General features: G+C 53.1%; 1 protein-coding gene across 9 annotated transcripts in view; it reads left to right on the forward strand.

Moving 5' to 3' along the window:
* Positions 1-17144, forward strand: part of KMT2D (lysine methyltransferase 2D) — a 40059-nt gene extending 22915 nt beyond the window's left edge. For 5 of the 9 annotated variants that reach the window (XM_036019091.1, XM_036019099.1, XM_036019094.1 and 2 more), the window contains exons 36-56: positions 2216-2339; positions 2464-2548; positions 2653-2719; positions 2829-3061; positions 3161-5923; positions 6060-6200; positions 6323-6490; positions 6648-6807; positions 7693-7768; positions 7959-8134; positions 8233-8363; positions 9024-9156; positions 9234-9361; positions 9514-10654; positions 11524-11660; positions 11753-11883; positions 12367-12414; positions 13543-13828; positions 14056-14129; positions 14256-14364; positions 14514-17144. In XM_036019091.1, coding sequence (XP_035874984.1) covers positions 2216-2339; positions 2464-2548; positions 2653-2719; positions 2829-3061; positions 3161-5923; positions 6060-6200; positions 6323-6490; positions 6648-6807; positions 7693-7768; positions 7959-8134; positions 8233-8363; positions 9024-9156; positions 9234-9361; positions 9514-10654; positions 11524-11660; positions 11753-11883; positions 12367-12414; positions 13543-13828; positions 14056-14129; positions 14256-14364; positions 14514-14606 — 6404 coding nt within the window. In that variant the 3' untranslated portion in view covers positions 14607-17144. The remainder of the gene's footprint in view (positions 1-2215; positions 2340-2463; positions 2549-2652; positions 2720-2828; positions 3062-3160; positions 5924-6059; positions 6201-6322; positions 6491-6647; positions 6808-7692; positions 7769-7958; positions 8135-8232; positions 8364-9023; positions 9157-9233; positions 9362-9513; positions 10655-11523; positions 11661-11752; positions 11884-12366; positions 12415-13542; positions 13829-14055; positions 14130-14255; positions 14365-14513) is intronic. The other 4 variants (XM_036019096.1, XM_028531824.2, XM_036019097.1 and 1 more) reach the window with 3 other exon arrangements.
* Positions 17145-17200: the final 56 nt, after the last annotated feature.

Consider the following 17200-nt stretch of genomic DNA (forward strand, 5'->3'; position numbering starts at 1 on the left):
TAACTCAAGGGTGATCACTATCACCAACAAATGGATACTGAGGCTGCAGACCTAAGATAATTCATAATTAAGGGAGATGGGACACAAAGGTTTGACCAGTTACCACACTAGTAGTGTAGGCAGAAGCACTGTAGCTTTTAAGAAGAGAGGAGCATTGCCTGGCAAGTAATAGACATTCAGATGTTTGAGTGAATGGATGGGATGAATGTGTGAAGCGTGATTAGCAAAGGCTTTGTAGCTATCGTGAGACTGGAAGATTAGGACTTGGATAGAAGTGGTACAAGAGAAAGTACTCCAGGTAGGTGAAAAGACTTGAGCACAGTTGATGCTGGAACAACAGGGACCTTACTGGTAGGAAAGCCAGTGGGAGGTATTTGGAGACTAGGTGAAATGGTTGGGCTGGAGTAGACTTTGTGTAGAGGGAAGTGAGTAGGTACTACCATAATTCTGGAGAGGTAAGAAAGGGGACCAGATTGAAGATGACCTCAGATTATAATGGCGTTTATTGAGTAATTACTGGTTATAGTTAGTATGCCAAATGCTTTACATTTATTATCTAATCACAAACTCACTGAACAGGTACTGCTATTATCTTTGATTATAGAAAAGGAAACTGAGGCGTGGAGTTGAAAACTTGCCCAGTATCACACAACTGACAGCTAGAGTTTGAACCCTGATCCTCTGATCCTAACTGTATTACTGCCTCAAAAGACCAGGGGAGGGAGTTTTGTTAGTCCTTTAAAAAGTGGGCAGTCAGTTAAGTTTTCTGAGTGGTGGAGGAATATACAATGTGCATGGTTTTAGAAAGATTGAAGTTTTTGGTGGTTGCTTATTTCTCCTTTTTCATTCAGCATCCTGGACAGGCAGGTGAGCGGGCTGCAGGTGGTCCATTTTGGGCCCATGACAGCCCTGGCCTAAGGGCTTTGTCACAGGGCCTGCATCTTGGGTTCTGGGGCTGTACTAGTTGCTGTAAGAACAGTATTTTTGAAGAATGCTTTCTAAGTCATAACATGTACAGTTAATCCTTGAACATTGTGAAGTTAGAGGTGCTGACCCCCAGGTAATCATATCTACATGTACAAGGGGGGACCCCAAAAACGGAATTGTCTTTAGAGGACAGGTGCCCCAGGCTTCCCTCACTAGGTGAGCATTCTAGGAACCCGTCTATATCAGGGTACCAGGTGGCGTTATTGTGAGAGTCTGTGTTTGGCCTCAATGAATTATTTTTTGAAGGCTCTTCGAATGCTTTAGCCCATTTCATGGTGGGTGATTTACAAGCGCACCTGCCTACACTGCACTGAGTGTTCAGCAGTTTTGACCAAAAGCAGCATGACCCCTGTCCCACACCCTCCCTATTCACCCTGTCTCTCCCTGAGCAACTTTGTTTTTTGTTTCCCTGGATGATAAAAGTCCTCAAAGGGAAACGTTTTGCCACGTGGAAGAGTTGAAACAAAAAATGGCAGAAACACTAAAAGGTATCAGAATTGACGAGCTCAAAAAGTGTTTTGAGCAGGGGGGAAAAGTCTCGATAGGTATATTACATCAAGTGGAGAGTACTTTGAAGGTGACTGAAGTTTAAATGTGAGAATAAATACCCAATTTTTAATAAATAAATTCTGGGTATTTTTGGTTCCACCCCTCATAACTTTTAAATTCCCCACAAAATTTAACTGCTAGTAGGCTACTGTTGGCCAGAAGCCTTACCTATTAACATAAACGGTCAATTCACACATATTCTGGAATGTACTCTTACAAAGAAAATGTTATTGAGAAAATCATAAAGAAAAAAAATACGTTTTCATTAGTTACTGAAAAAATCTGCATATAATTGGACCTCTGTGGTTCAAACCCATGTTGTTCAAGGGTCAGCTTCACTTACTTTCTCGTCATATGCGATCTCAGCAGCTCCATGAGGTAGTAGGGAGTCATGATCTTTACCAAGTAAAGGAGTAAACTGAGGCTCAAACAGGTGACATAACATTGATAGATTGGCTTAACAAATATTTACTAAGAACAAGTAAAAACAGGACTACATGTCCTGTGCATAACAGACCTGAGTTATCGAGGCTGCCTGACTCCTAATCCACTGGCCTTTCCATCATGCCATGCCATACTTTTGCTTGGCTTCATAGAGGTCAAGGTGTTGCAAGGAGTAGCAGGCATAGAATGGAGCATTGACCCATATGCCCAGCTCCCTTGGTCTTCCTCTCTCCAGACCTGGACAAATTTGCGGCAGAAGATATCATTGATCCCATTGCCAAGGCCAAGATGGTAGCTTTGAAAGGCATCAAGAAGGTAATGGCACAGGGCAGCATTGGAGTGGCACCTGGTATGAACAGGTAAGACTTCAGTGGGAGTTGGCCCTTTCCTTTCTCTTTCCTGATCTCCATCCCTACTTTGCCACCTCTTTGCCTTTCAACTTTCCCCATTACAAACACATCCTCTTGTCTTGGCAAACTCTAGGCAGCAAGTGTCCTTGCTAGCCCAGAGGCTCTCAGGGGGTACTGGCAGCGATCTGCAGAACCATGTAGCAGCTGGGAGTGGCCAGGTAAGTGGTCAGATGGGAGTAAAAACTTGTGTCCCATGCTTAAGGCTACCCTTCTTAGGGGCAGGTGTGGAACAATGACCCTTTAGCAGTCTCTGTCATTGCAGGAGCGGAATGCCAGTGATCCCTCCCAGGCTCGTCCCAATCCACCCACTTTTGCCCAGGGAGTGATCAGTGAGTATGGGGATGGGGTGGAGCCTATGAGAAAGCAGCTTGGGGTAGGCAAGGGAAGAGGAATTGAGATCACTGTTTGTAGGTCCTGACACCCAGCTTTCTTTTCTAGATGAGGCTGACCAGCGGCAGTATGAAGAGTGGCTGTTCCATACTCAACAGCTCTTACAGATGCAGCTGAAGGTGCTAGAGGAGCAGATTGGTGTGCACCGCAAGTCCCGGAAAGCTCTGTGTGCCAAGCAGCGTACTGCCAAAAAGGCTGGCCGGGAGTTTCCAGAGGCTGATGCTGAGAAGCTCAAGCTTGTTACGGAGCAGCAGAGCAAGATCCAGAAACAGCTAGATCAGGTGGGGAAAGCAGGCTTCAGCCTAGTAACTAGGGGCCTGGAAGAGGGATGGCATGGGTGGGCCGGCTCAAAGCTGATGTCCGCAACCCTTGTCTGTTAGGTCCGGAAGCAGCAGAAGGAGCACACAAATCTCATGGCAGAATATCGGAATAAGCAGCAGCAACAGCAGCAGCAGCAGCAGCAGCAGCAGCAGCAGCAACAGCAGCAGCAACAACACCCAGCCGTGCTGGCCCTTAGCCCTTCCCAGAGTCCTCGGCTACTCACCAAGCTCCCTGGTCAGCTGCTCCCTGGCCATGCGCTACAGCCACCACAGGGACCCCCTAGTGGGCAAGCTGCAGGTCTTCGCCTACCCCCAGGGGGCATGGCACTGCCTGGACAGCCTGGTGGGCCCTTCCTTAACACGACCCTGGCCCAACAGCAACATTCTGGCGGGGCTGGGGCCCTAGCGGGCCCCTCAGGGGGCTTTTTCCCTGGCAACCTTGCTCTTCGTGGCCTGGGAACTGATTCGAGGCTTTTGCAGGAAAGGCAGCTGCAGCTACAGCAGCAGCAGCGCATGCAGCTTGCTCAGAAACTGCAACAGCAGCAGCAGCAGCAGCAGCAGCACCTCCTAGGACAGGTGGCCATCCAGCAGCAACAGCAGCAGGGCCCAGGGATACAGGCAAACCAGGCTCTGGGTGCCAAGCCTCAGGGGCTCCTGCCTTCCAGCAGCCATCAGGGCCTCTTGGTCCAGCAGTTGTCCCCTCAACCACCTCAGGGGCCCCAGGGCATGCTGGGCCCTGCCCAGGTGGCAGTGTTGCAGCAACAGCAGCAGCAACAGCACCCTGGAGCTTTGGGCCCCCAGGGTCCTCACAGACAGGTGCTTCTGACCCAGTCCCGGGTGCCGAATTCACCTCAGCTGGCACAGCAGAGTCAGGGCCCTATGGGACACCGGCTGGTCACAGCCCAGCAGCAGCAGCACCAACAACAGGGATCCATGGCAGGGCTTTCTCATCTTCAGCAGGGTCTGTTGCCACATAGTGGGCAGCCCAAACTAAGCGGTCAGCCTATGGCCTTACAGCAACAGCAACTACAGCAGCAGCTACAGCAGCAGCAGCTACAACAGCAACAACAGCAGCTGCAGCAGCAGCAGCAACAGCTACAACAGCAGCAACAGCTACAACAGCAGCAACAGCTACAACAGCAGCAGCAACAGCTACAACAGCAGCAACAGCTACAACAGCAGCAACAGCTACAACAGCAGCAACAGCAGCAGATAGGCCTCTTAAACCCGAGTCGAACTTTACTGTCTCCTCAGCAACAGCAGCAACAGGTGACAGTTGGTCCTGGAATGCAAGCCAAGCCTCTGCAACACTTTTCTAGCCCCGGAGCCCTGGGCCCAACCCTCCTCCTAACAGGCAAGGAGCAAAGCATTGTAGAGACTGCTCTTCCTCCAGAGGGCACTGAGGGGCCCTCCACACATCAGGGAGGGGCAGGAGCAATAGGGACTGTACCTGAGGCAGTGGCTGCTGAACCAGGGGAAGTAAAGCCTTCACTCTCTGGGGACTCACAACTCCTGCTTGTCCAGCCCCAGCCCCAGCCCCAACCCAACTCTGTGCCTCTGCAGCCACCTCTGAGGCTCCCAGGACAGCAGCAACAGCAAGTTAACTTACTCCACACAACAGGTGTGGGAAACCAAGGGCAACCAAACAGTGGATCATCTTCAGAGGCCTCTTCTATGCCACACCTGCTGGCTCAATCCTCTGTTTCCTTAGGAGAGCAGCCTGGGCCCATGACTCAGAACCTTCTGGGCTCCCAACAGCCCCTTGGACTAGAGCGGCCCTTGCAGAATAATGCAGGGCCACAGTCTGCCAAACCAGCATCTGTCCCCCAATCTGGGCAGGGCCTACCCGGGGCTGGAGTCATGCCCACAGTGGGTCAGCTTCGAGCACAGCTCCAAGGAGTTTTGGCTAAAAACCCACAGTTGCGGCACTTGAGTCCTCAGCAGCAGCAGCAGCTACAGGCACTCCTCGTGCAGCGGCAGCTACAGCAGAGTCAGGCAGTACGCCAGACCCCACCCTATCAGGATCCTGGAACCCAGCCCTCTTCCCTCCAGGGCCTCCTAGGCCGTCAGCCCCAACTTGGGGGCTTCTCTGGATCACAGACAGGTCCCCTCCAGGAGTTAGGGGCAGGGCTTCGACCTCAGGGCCCACCCCGGCTCCCTGCCCCACAAGGAGCCTTATCAACTGGACCAGTCCTTGGTCCTGTCCATCCCACACCTCCACCATCCAGCCCACAAGAGCCAAAGAGACCTTCTTCACAATTACCGTCTCCCAGCTCCCAGCTCCCCTCTGAGGCCCAGCTCCCTCCTACCCAGCCAGGGACCCCAAAACCCCAGGGGCCACCCTTGGAGCTGCCTCCTGGGAGGGTCTCACCTGCTGCCGCCCAGCTTGCAGAGACCTTCTTTGGCAAGGGGCTGGGACCTTGGGATCCCCCAGAGAACCCAGCAGAAGCCCAGAAGCCGGAGCAGAGCAGCCTGGTACCTGGGCATCTGGAGCAGGTGAATGGGCAGGCCGTGCCAGAGCCATCCCATCTCAGCATCAAGCAAGAGCCTCGGGAAGAGCCGTGTGCCCTGGGAGCCCAGGTGGTGAAGAGGGAGGCCAACGGGGAACCAATAGGGGCACCAGGTACCAGCAACCACCTTCTGCTGGCAGGCCCCCGCTCAGAGGCTGGGCATCTGCTCTTGCAGAAGCTTCTACGGGCAAAGAATGTGCAACTCAGCACTGGGCGGGGGCCTGAGGGGCTGCGAGCGGAGATCAACGGGCACATTGACAGCAAGCTGGCTGGGCTGGAGCAGAAACTACAGGGTACCCCGAGCAATAAGGAGGTGAGTACTCTAGCTAGTGTGGAGCAGGTAGGGTGGGGCCTGGAACATGGGGCAGAGTGAGCAGCTCTTGGTCAAATAGAAGAGGTGAGGGCTCTGAGGAGGACAGCAGTCTTCACTGGGGCTTTATCTGGCTTAGGATACAGCAGCCAGGAAGCCTATGACACCGAAGCCCAAGCGGGTGCAGAAGGCAAGCGACAGGTTGGTGAGCTCCCGAAAGAAGCTGCGGAAGGAGGACGGGGTCAGGGCCAGCGAGGCCTTGCTGAAACAGCTAAAACAGGTGACCCACAGGAGCCAGTCCCCTGGTCCCAACCCAGGATGGGGGCACCCTGGCCCCCAGCTGTGCAGTGATAGAGATGTACATACTGCAGTTTTCCAACCTTGTCATCTTGCCCCTCCTAGGAGCTGTCCCTGCTGCCCCTAACGGAGCCTACCATCACTGCCAATTTTAGCCTCTTTGCTCCTTTTGGCAGTGGCTGCCCAGTCAATGGGCAGTGCCAGCTGAGGGGGGCCTTTGGAAGTGGGGTGCTTCCCACTGGCCCTGACTACTATTCCCAGCTGCTTACCAAGGTCAGAAAATGGCAATATCTTTTGGGGATGATGAGGTCTTTGGGGAGGTAAGGGTGGGGGTGGAAGACTTGAGGGAGTTGCTGATGTAGTGTGGGGCCTGGAGATTATGTCAGTCTCCCTATGCCTTCTTGCACACAACACCCCACCCCACCCCCAGAATAACCTGAGTAACCCGCCGACACCACCCTCGTCGCTGCCCCCCACCCCACCCCCATCGGTGCAGCAGAAGATGGTGAATGGTGTCACTCCATCTGAAGAGCTGGGGGAGCACCCCAAGGATACTGCCTCTGCTCGAGATACTGAAGGGACACTGAGGGGTAAGTAAGGAGCAGAGTGGGCCTCTCCTCTAGGAGGTTATTAGTGGCTGGGGTGCGAGCCCATCATTGTGCCCTGTCCTACAGTTTGAGATAGGAATGGCTGCACGGCGCCATGTGTCCACATGACAGGTACCTGAGATAGAAGGGGCCTCTTCAGGACTGATTTTTTGGGGACCAGGATGGGCATCTGGAATCTAGAGCCAAGGTAGCAAGGGAGGCGGATGAGAGGGAGCATGTTAATGAAACTTTTGTTTATGACAAACAGCGTTAGTGGGTATGGAACTACTGTCAGACCTTGATACGAATCCTGGTTCCTGTGTTCATGTGACCTTATTACTGTAGCCCAGTAACTTGATTGACTTGTGTGAGCCCGAGTTTCCTCGCTATAGAATAGGTATTATAATACTCGCCTAAAGGACTTGTTAGATTTATTTTTTATGATTTTATTTATTTTTAGAGAGGGGGATGGGAGGGAGAAAGCGGGGGTGGGGGGAAACATCGATGTGCAAGAGAGAAACATCAGTCAGTTGCCTCTTACATACCCTCAACTAGGGACCTGGCCAGCAACCCAGACATGTGCCCCAATTGGGAATCAAAACAGCAATGACCTTTTGGCTTACAGAATAGTGCCCGGCCCACTGAGCCACACCTGTCAGGGCAGGAGTTGTTGAAATAGTATACCAAAAGCCCAGGGCCTGGCACATTGGAAATGCTCAGATAGAGCTCATCCACTCCAAACTGGTAGATGGGTAGATGTGTAGACAGTGGTCGTGATAGCTAAGCTAAATCTTACTTACACTAGTTATGCCTGAAATGTGGTGGAGAAAACACCATCAGCTCTGGCCACCCTCAGCCTGACTTTTCTTCTCCCCACCTACCCCTCAGATGCTTCAGAGGTGAAGAGTCTAGACCTGCTGGCCGCCTTGCCTACACCCCCTCACAATCAGACTGAGGATGTCAGGTGGGGATTGGGCTGGAAATGGGGGTGAGGAATGAGGATAGGGGATGGGTTGTATCATTTTTTCCTTTGGCCAATGGCAGATTTTAAGTAAGGCTGCATATCTACTATCTCTACATTGGAGGTGGGTGGGGGGGGGGGATGTTGAGGGTCTGCAGGGCTGTAGCAACAAATGTCTGCTTTTGGCCCACAGGATGGAGAGCGATGAGGACAGTGATTCTCCTGACAGCATTGTGCCAGCTTCATCCCCTGAGAGCATCCTGGGGGAGGAGGCACCTCGTTTCCCTCAGCTGGGCTCAGGCCGATGGGAGCAGGAAGACCGGGCTCTCTCCCCTGTCATCCCCATCATTCCTCGGGCCAGCATTCCAGGTAGGGGCTGCCCTGAACATGGACCAGGCTGGGCCGGGTTGTCAGAGCTGGGGCAGAGGGGCAGCTGGGGCTCACACAAGTCCCTCTTTCTCATTTAGTCTTCCCAGATACCAAACCTTATGGGGCCTTGGACCTGGAGGCCCCTGGGAAACTGCCTGCCACAACTTGGGAAAAGGGCAAAGGAAGTGAGGTGTCAGTCATGCTGACGGTCTCTGCTGCTGCAGCAAAGGTGTGTCCTGGGGGTGCCTCGGAGGCCTGGTGGATACCAATCAGAGGGCGGTCCCTGCAGCTAGTCTGGATAAATACAGTCATTCAGAACTGTGTACTGAGGGTCTGCTATGTGTGAAAACCTGGGCGAATGGCTGTGGGATTAGAGTATGTGGAGTGTGAGGAGTCCCTGCCTCCAGGGGGTTCACAGTCCTGTGGTAAAGACATAAGTCAACAAATAAGGAGAATATATAATGCGACCAGACAGCATGTCCCCGTCACATTCAGTGAGATTGCTTTTTTCTTAAATTTTAAGTATTTTGTTGTCAAAGAAAATGGGAAGTCCCAGTTAAAACAACAAAGCAAGGCTCCTTACTACCAGACCCCCTCAGTTTCTTTAATTTGCTAATGTGTAGCTGATCTCTCAGGTTGTGGGTACAGTGTGTATCATTTCCTAAACTTAGTTACCACAGGCCCCTTTTTGTGGAACTCTTCTTAATGCTCACAGCACTTTGGGCAAGACCACTATAAAGCAAGCACAAGAAGAGCTGGGCGGCACAGGGGCTGAACTGACCAGCCGCTTGGAGAGTTGTGCTCTAGGTGTCCTTGTCCCCACCAAGCTGGTGGTAGTGCTCCCTGTGCACACCCTGCCAATACAGCTCTTCCCCCCACCCCCCGGCAGAACCTGAATGGTGTGATGGTGGCCGTGGCAGAGCTGCTAAGCATGAAGATCCCCAACTCCTATGAGGTGCTGTTCCCAGAGAGCCCTGCCCGGGCAGGCATTGAGCCTAAGAAGGGGGAAGCTGAGGGCCCTGGTGAGTGTGGCAGGAGAACACCTTGGGACCTAAGGGGAATGATTCTGGCAGGAGACTCTAACCCCTCCTTCCTGCAGGTGGGAAGGAGAAGGGTCTCGGAGGCAAGAACCCAGAAGCTGGCCCTGACTGGCTGAAGCAGTTCGATGCAGTGTTGCCTGGCTATACTCTCAAGAGCCAGCTAGACATCTTGAGCCTCCTGAAACAGGTGGGTTTGGGAGAGAGAAGGGATTATGTCTGTGGGCAGGGCGGGGAAAGCAGAGAGAGTTCTGGGAGAGTGGGATCTGGGTAGGAGGGGGGAGGGGTGGTTAAGTGAGGGGCTGGCACTAACCATACAGGGCTTGTGCCCCTCTCCCATAGGAGAGCCCTGCCCCAGAGCCACCCACCCAACACAGCTATACCTACAATGTCTCTAACCTGGACGTTCGACAGCTCTCGGCCCCACCTCCTGAAGAACCCTCCCCTCCCCCATCCCCCTTGGCACCCTCTCCTGCCAGCCCGCCTGCTGAACCTCTAGTTGAGCTCCCAGCTGAACCTTTAGTTGAGCCGCCAGTCCCCTCACCTCTGCCCCTGGCCTCATCCCCTGAATCTGCCCGGCCCAAGCCCCGAGCCCGGCCCCCTGAAGAAGGTGAAGATTCCCGGCCCCCTCGGCTCAAGAAGTGGAAAGGGGTGCGCTGGAAGCGGCTGCGGCTGCTGCTGACCATCCAGAAGGGTGGTGGGCAGCAGGAGGATGAGCGGGAAGTGGCAGAGTTTATGGAACAGTTTGGCACAGCCCTGCGACCTGACAAGGTGCCTCGGGACATGCGGCGCTGCTGCTTCTGTCATGAGGAGGGTGATGGGGCCACCGATGGGCCCGCGCGCTTGCTGAACCTGGACCTGGACCTGTGGGTGCACCTGAACTGTGCGCTGTGGTCCACGGAGGTCTATGAGACCCAGGGTGGGGCACTGATGAACGTGGAGGTGGCCCTGCACCGAGGACTGCTAACCAAGTGCTCCTTGTGCCAGCGTACCGGTGCCACCAGCAGCTGCAATCGCATGCGTTGTCCCAATGTCTACCATTTTGCCTGCGCCATCCGCGCCAAGTGCATGTTTTTTAAGGACAAGACTATGCTGTGTCCAATGCATAAGATCAAAGGGCCCTGTGAGCAAGAGCTGAGCTCTTTTGCTGTCTTCCGACGGGTCTACATCGAGCGGGATGAGGTGAAGCAAATCGCCAGCATCATCCAGCGCGGAGAGCGCCTGCACATGTTCCGGGTAGGGGGCCTTGTGTTCCACGCCATTGGACAGCTGCTTCCTCACCAGATGGCCGACTTCCACAGTGCCACTGCTCTTTATCCCGTGGGCTACGAGGCCACACGCATCTACTGGAGCCTCCGCACCAACAACCGCCGCTGCTGCTATCGCTGTTCTATTGGTGAGAACAACGGGCGGCCAGAGTTCGTAATCAAAGTTATCGAGCAGGGCCTGGAGGACCTGGTCTTCATCGACGCCTCTCCCCAGGGTGAGCACTGGGCTCTGGAAACACTAATGTGGGGTTGGGCGAGTTTCTCTCGGAACCACCTTTACGAAGTTTTTTGACATTGGGCCTGCAGGGTCTTTGTGAGTGATCTTCCTCTCTCCACCTTGGATAGGCAGAGGTCTCTTGAAGATCCCCAGAAAAAGTGTCTTAGCCTCTCTTACTCACCTTAAGTTCCCTTGTAATTGAAGAGATTTTGCCTGTCTAACTTCATTCTGGCTCCTTTTCCTGTCCTCAGTGGAACAAAAGGGCACAGTCCTGAGACCTTATCATCTGGCTCACCCAACCTGATCCTAACTGTGTGTTTCCTTTGGTTGCTTTTTTCTGGACAATATTCCTTTGATCTTAGTTTTAGTGTTAATGATAAAAATAACACTAAAAGCAGTTACCTTTTAGTGAACATTTAGAAGTGTGCCACAAACTAAGCTAAGTGAGTTATATAGATTATTTTGTTCCCACACCCCTCTGAGGTAAGTAGTTGTATTATGCCCAGGTCATACATAAAGAACTGAATCTTAGAGAGATTTGAATATTTGGCTTAAGGTCCCATGGTGAATACTAGAACCTGAACCCAAGTCTTCCCAATGTCAAAGCATGCCTGTTCTGGCTCTCTGCGAGGCCCATGACCTATGCCAGGACTCCTGGACCTGATTCATGTTTCTGTGTCTCAAGGCACTCTGATGCCCCGTGAGGTGGGAAGTGTGGGTTGTGGAGGGAGAGTGGGACTGAGAGGCCGTGAGTGACAGGGAGGTGTGCAGGCTACAGGAAATAACTGTAGCTCCAGATCAAGGTGAGGGCTGGGCTTACTGCACAGCAGTTCCCTCTAAGGTTTCCTCCCTTTCCTTGCCTTTTAGCTGTGTGGAATCGCATCATTGAGCCGGTGGCTGCCATGAGGAAAGAGGCCGACATGCTGCGGCTCTTCCCCGAGTACCTGAAAGGCGAGGAGCTCTTTGGGCTGACGGTGCACGCTGTGCTGCGCATAGCCGAATCAGTAAGGAGGGGCTGGGGGCTAATGGGCACTGAGAACTTCGGTCCTGCCTCCAGAAGTGCTCAGGCTAAAGTGAGCATGACCTGTGCCCACAGCTGCCTGGAGTGGAGAGCTGTCAAAACTATTTATTCCGCTATGGACGCCACCCCCTGATGGAGCTGCCACTCATGATCAACCCTACCGGTTGTGCCCGATCAGAGCCTAAAATTCTCACACACTACAAACGGTGAGCTTGCAGGGCTGGGGCCAAGGGATGTGGGTGTGGGGGTTGGTGGGGACCCTCTGGCCAATTGAGGGTTTGAGATTACAGATTAGAACTCCTTTGTAGAAACTGGGGGTTTACTCTAGGCCTCCTGATTAAAGCGGATGCAGGCATTACTAGGGTATCCCTTTCCCTCTCCCCACAACCTGCTCAGGTGTCCTGGGTTGACCTGGGGTCTAAGACAGACTTACCTCGGGCATCCTGGGAGTGGCTGGTTCTGGGAGGTTCTGGGTAGGCAGTGGTGAGATTGTACGAAGTATATGAGGGAGCCAGTCACCTCCCTCCTCTCCTGTTTTGCTCCCAGGGGGCCTGTGATACTCCCATGAGTGCTAGGGTCACCTTCCCTTTCCCAGGCTGAGTTGGTTTCGAAAGTAAATAATTAGAAATATAATAGAGAAATAATAAAACCTTAAATTTGTATAGCACTTTATACTTTTTTTTTCAAAGCGTTTTCACATCCATTATCTCATTTGATCCTCACAACAACCTTATGAGGTAGGTAGGGCAGGTGGTATGACCCCCATTGTACAGCTGAGAAAACCAAGACCCAGAAAGGCTAAGTGACTAGACAAAGGTCACAGCTGGGACCAGAGCCTTACATGTTGACTTGTGGTTTCCTGTTGCTTCTGTGTACCACAGTAGCCTAACTTTGGTCCCTGGGTAGAGGGGAGGCAGAATTCACGGTAGCAGGGCTTTTGTGAAGGCCTTCAGTCGTAGAGCATCAAGACTGTCCTGCAGGCAGCCCTAGTCCCTGATGCTCTACAACAGTGGTTTTCAAACTGTGCATTCCGGAAGGCCCTGAAACACGCAGATGAGTGGGCAGGACTTGGCCCTCCTTGTGTGTGACTCCCCCTTCCTCAAATTGAGTTCACCCAGAAGAGTTTCGTTTTCATCTAGGTTATGCATTGGAGTTCCAATAGCATTTTGTTAAGGAAAAAGAGATTTCTGCTAAATAAAAAAGTTAAAAAACGTTTGAAAACCACTGCTCTGGGATGGGGAAGACTTGGGCCGGTGCCCTGGGGTGGTGAAAAGGCACACTGCTGGGCAGCAGTCATTCCCCTGCACTGAGCCGTCCGCGCAAAGCCCAGTGTCACATGGAGGAGGGTGCGGTCTGAAGAAAGGGAAGGGTACCACCTTTCGGCTGCGAACTCAGAGCCAGTTTTAATTCAAGTCCAGTCCAATGTGGTAGACACAGCCCCGTTTTCAGGGCTTCCAGTATGTGCAAGAGGTAGGGCTCAGATGTTTCAGCAAACCGTGAGCTTAAATTCCAGGCCTGGGCTGCTTGGGGAATTCCTCCCAGAGGAGCCTGGCCTTGAGTACGGTTTGACAGGAGGGTGGTAGAAGGCAGGGAGATGGGAGAGCGGGCTCAGTGTAGGGGAACTGGTGCCTCCCTTCCCTCCACTCCCCACCCCCCATCCTGGGCTCTCTGTGCCACCCAGAGTGTTGGAAGGGTCCCCATAGCTAGTTGTTGCCTCGCCAAAACCAAGACCCAGATGCCTCCACTCCATTCCCAAGGCAGCACATGCCCCTCACTTGGCATGCTGCACATCCCAGGGAGGAGGCGGGTGGTATATGCTTGGTCCAAGGGAGAGCTGTCTTGTCATGCACTGTGTCACCTCCCAGGCCCCACACCCTGAACAGCACCAGCATGTCCAAGGCATATCAGAGCACCTTCACAGGCGAGACTAACACCCCATACAGCAAGCAGTTTGTGCACTCCAAGTCGTCTCAGTACCGGCGGCTGCGCACTGAGTGGAAGAACAATGTGTATCTGGCTCGCTCCCGCATCCAGGGCCTGGGCCTCTATGCAGCCAAGGACCTAGAAAAGCACACAATGGTTATTGAGTACATTGGCACCATCATTCGCAATGAGGTGGCCAACCGGCGGGAGAAAATCTATGAGGAGCAGGTATGGGCTGACGGGGGCTGGTGAATGGTCTATGCTCACCCAAAGAGCAGGGGGCAGGATGGGGGTCGGGCAGCAGGAGGGAAACTGGGAGGAGGAGGTGAGAGGCAGGAGAAAGGGAAAATAAGAAACGAAGCCCATTCATTGCTTCAGTCTGCTACCTGATCCCATCACCACACCACGATCATTCTCTGAAGCTCTTGCCCCTTCTGCATCTTTTGCCTTTTTAGAATCGAGGCATCTACATGTTCCGGATAAACAATGAGCATGTAATTGATGCTACGTTGACTGGAGGTCCTGCCAGGTAAGAGGAATTAGGAAGGATGGATTTACAGGTCCCTGAGGGTGATAGGCTGGGAGGAAGCCAGCAAAGAACCAAAATCGTCCCAACTCAGTCACCTGGCATTCCTGACTCTGTCCCACTGCCTAGGTACATTAATCATTCCTGTGCCCCTAACTGTGTGGCGGAAGTTGTAACATTTGACAAGGAGGATAAAATCATCATCATCTCCAGCCGGCGAATCCCCAAAGGAGAGGAGGTGAGAGGAAATATCCTGAGTGAGTGACAAAGCAGCTCTCTCTTCTCTACCATTCCCCAGAGCCAAGCTCTGCCTTCAAATTGGTCATCTCTGTCCTCTCCACTTCCTCTGGTGGGGCTGGTACTGATTCTGCCCTCTTCTCTTAACAGCTGACCTATGACTATCAGTTTGACTTTGAGGATGATCAGCACAAGATCCCCTGCCACTGTGGAGCCTGGAATTGTCGGAAATGGATGAACTAAAAAGCTTTGAGGCTACCAAGCAGGGGAGTCCCTCCACCCCCATCCTCTTCCCTGAAAGGGATGAGGGGGAAGAGAGGTAGCGGCCAGAGCCAGGACCCAGGGCTGGGGCTGCCGGCTGACCGGAGCCCCTGGAGCAGGAGGCTGGGGCAGAGGGCCCTAGGCCAAGCCCACCCTGGGCACCAGGGACAACCCTCTTCCCGCCACCGGCCCCCAGGCTGGCATCTCTGCCCCCAGCTCCAGGAGGGGCCAGACAGAAGCAGCCATTGGGCATCTCAGGTTTGAGGGGGATATGGGCCGGGAACTACCCAGAAGCATCTGGGAGGCAGCAGGGAGGGGGGAGGAGGATGTGTGGCCGGGCCTCACAGCCCTGCTGCTCCCACCGACCTCTCCGGCCCAACTCAAGGCTGCAAAGAGACTTGACTAAGCTTGACAATCCCAAAGGCCGGGTCCCACACCTGGCCCTGCCTGCCGGGTCCTGCCCCCACCCTCACCCCCATCCCCTCCCTCAATCTGTCTCTGTCTCCCTCTTCTCCTCTGTGTTTCTGTCTCTCTATGGGTTTTGTTTCCTTGTTTTCCACTCTGACAAATGCAACATGAACGGGAAAGAGGTGCCCAGCTGCCCAGGAGGGCAAGCCAGGCAAGCCGGGCAAGGAGACCCCGCACCCACACCTACCTCATTTAAGTGTTGGATTTTTTGCTGTTTTGAAATGTGAGACCCTCTCCAAGCCCCCTACTGCCCCAACCCTCTCCCCCACCTCACTGCCCTCTTCTGAGTGGGTGGAAGGGGGGTAGGAGGAGGAAGAAAAAACAACAACAAAAAATCCATCTTTGTTTTTAATTCTGGGCATGGGATGGTGGTTGAGGCTAATGATGATGAAGATTGGGGATGACTGGCCCCTAGTTGCTCTAGGACTTCCTTCTCCATCTGGACATGGGGGCGGGAGGGATGTGCTAACCCTAGGACCAGGATATCACCCTCCTGTTTTCCCAACCCCATCATGAGCCCATTTGCCCTCCAGCCCCTGTATGGGGCGGGTGGGTGGTAGGGTGAGGGCTATCCCTGAGTGGCATGCCCGTACCCAGTGAGGCAGGGTGTGGCCCGGAGCTCCCACTTTCCCTCAGTCACCAAACTGCTGCTGGTCTGGTGGGAAGGGGTGGTGATGTGGGGGTGGGGAGCTTAGTGTCAGCGCGGGGAGGGTGGGGGGTATTTATCTATTTATACATGGGATTGTACATAGTCTTGTGGGGCATGGGGGAGCCGGCTGGAGGTGAGAACCCTCCCCTCTCCCCCAATCCCCGGGGAGAGCAAATGTAAAACTACTAATTTTTGTGCTTTATATATTCTATATAAATATATCTATTTTCTTTTTACAAAACCAGTTTATAAATGGTAGGGGGGCGTGGGGCGGACACATGGAGCTCCCCTTGTGGGGGGGCCCCCTCCATTACCCAACCTACCGCCCTTTTCCTCACCCCCTCCTCCCCACCCCCTGGCTGTGACTGCTGTAAGGTGGGGGTATAGAGGCTGGGCAATTCCCACCCTATTGTATAGTTGGACTATGTTATAACGCACAAAAGTGAGCTGGCCCCAGGGGGAGCCAGAGGGTGATGGGTTCCCTGCCTCCCTTTCCTTTCCCTTTCTGCCCAAGCTTGTGCTGCAGTTGAACCTCTTCCTGGGATAGGGGTAGATCAGGGGGTGGGTGAGGCCCCAGACCCCTGTGTGGTAGGGAGCCATGGGGGTGAAGATGAAACTTATATGCAGTTCTCTCCTAGGGGCTGTGGGCAAAGGGCATTTTGTAATTAATATTTTCAAAAATCAAATGTCTGGAGTGTAAGAATGGGCTTGGTGGTTGGTGGTGGATGGGCGGGCCTGCTGGAGGGGGAGCATGGTCGCTGTTGTGATTTTAGGTTTGTTTTTGTTTTGTTTTTGAATTTGGGGGGTTGCGGATTGATGGGGGTAGGGAGATTTTTTTTAAGCTGCTTCCTCAACTGTTTCAAGCTGCAAATGTTTAAGAGAATGACATCCCTCCACACTCACAGAAACCACTGTAATTAAATCAGACAGTGGGGAGACTGGGCTGCTGCCCCCAAAGCCATTGGACGTTCTTTTCCAAGAGCAAAAGGTCTAGGCTACAGGGAGGGGGAGATTGACTCCTGTAAGTCAGGCTCTGGTTGGGGCCTGGGCCCTGGGACTGGTAAAGGGGAGGGGGCAGACTTTGTAAGCATATGCTAGGTATCCAATAGTCCTGTAGAATTTAGTGAAGAAACCTTATACACTTTTTAATTTTTATATAAACTAACTCAGACCCAAGCTACAAGGTTGGAATTTTGGTTGTTGGTTTTTTGTTTTTTTTTTTTAAGTACCCCGCCTGTATAATTGCATCAGAACTCCCTCCCCTGCTCCCGCCCCCGTGTTTGTATTTTGGGTTGGTTTACACTTGCACATACTCAATTTTCAGTTTTTCCCCTTTACAGTCTTCTCCCCTCACCTCCAGGACCCTCCCCCTTTTTAAAAAATAAATCGCTGACAAGTGTGAATCCCGTGAAGACTTTATTTTGTGTTGTGTGTATCCTGTACAGCAAGGTTGGTCCTT

This window comes from Phyllostomus discolor, chromosome 2 (assembly GCF_004126475.2).
Source record: "Phyllostomus discolor isolate MPI-MPIP mPhyDis1 chromosome 2, mPhyDis1.pri.v3, whole genome shotgun sequence".
In the NCBI taxonomy this organism is placed as follows: Eukaryota; Metazoa; Chordata; class Mammalia; order Chiroptera; family Phyllostomidae; genus Phyllostomus; species Phyllostomus discolor.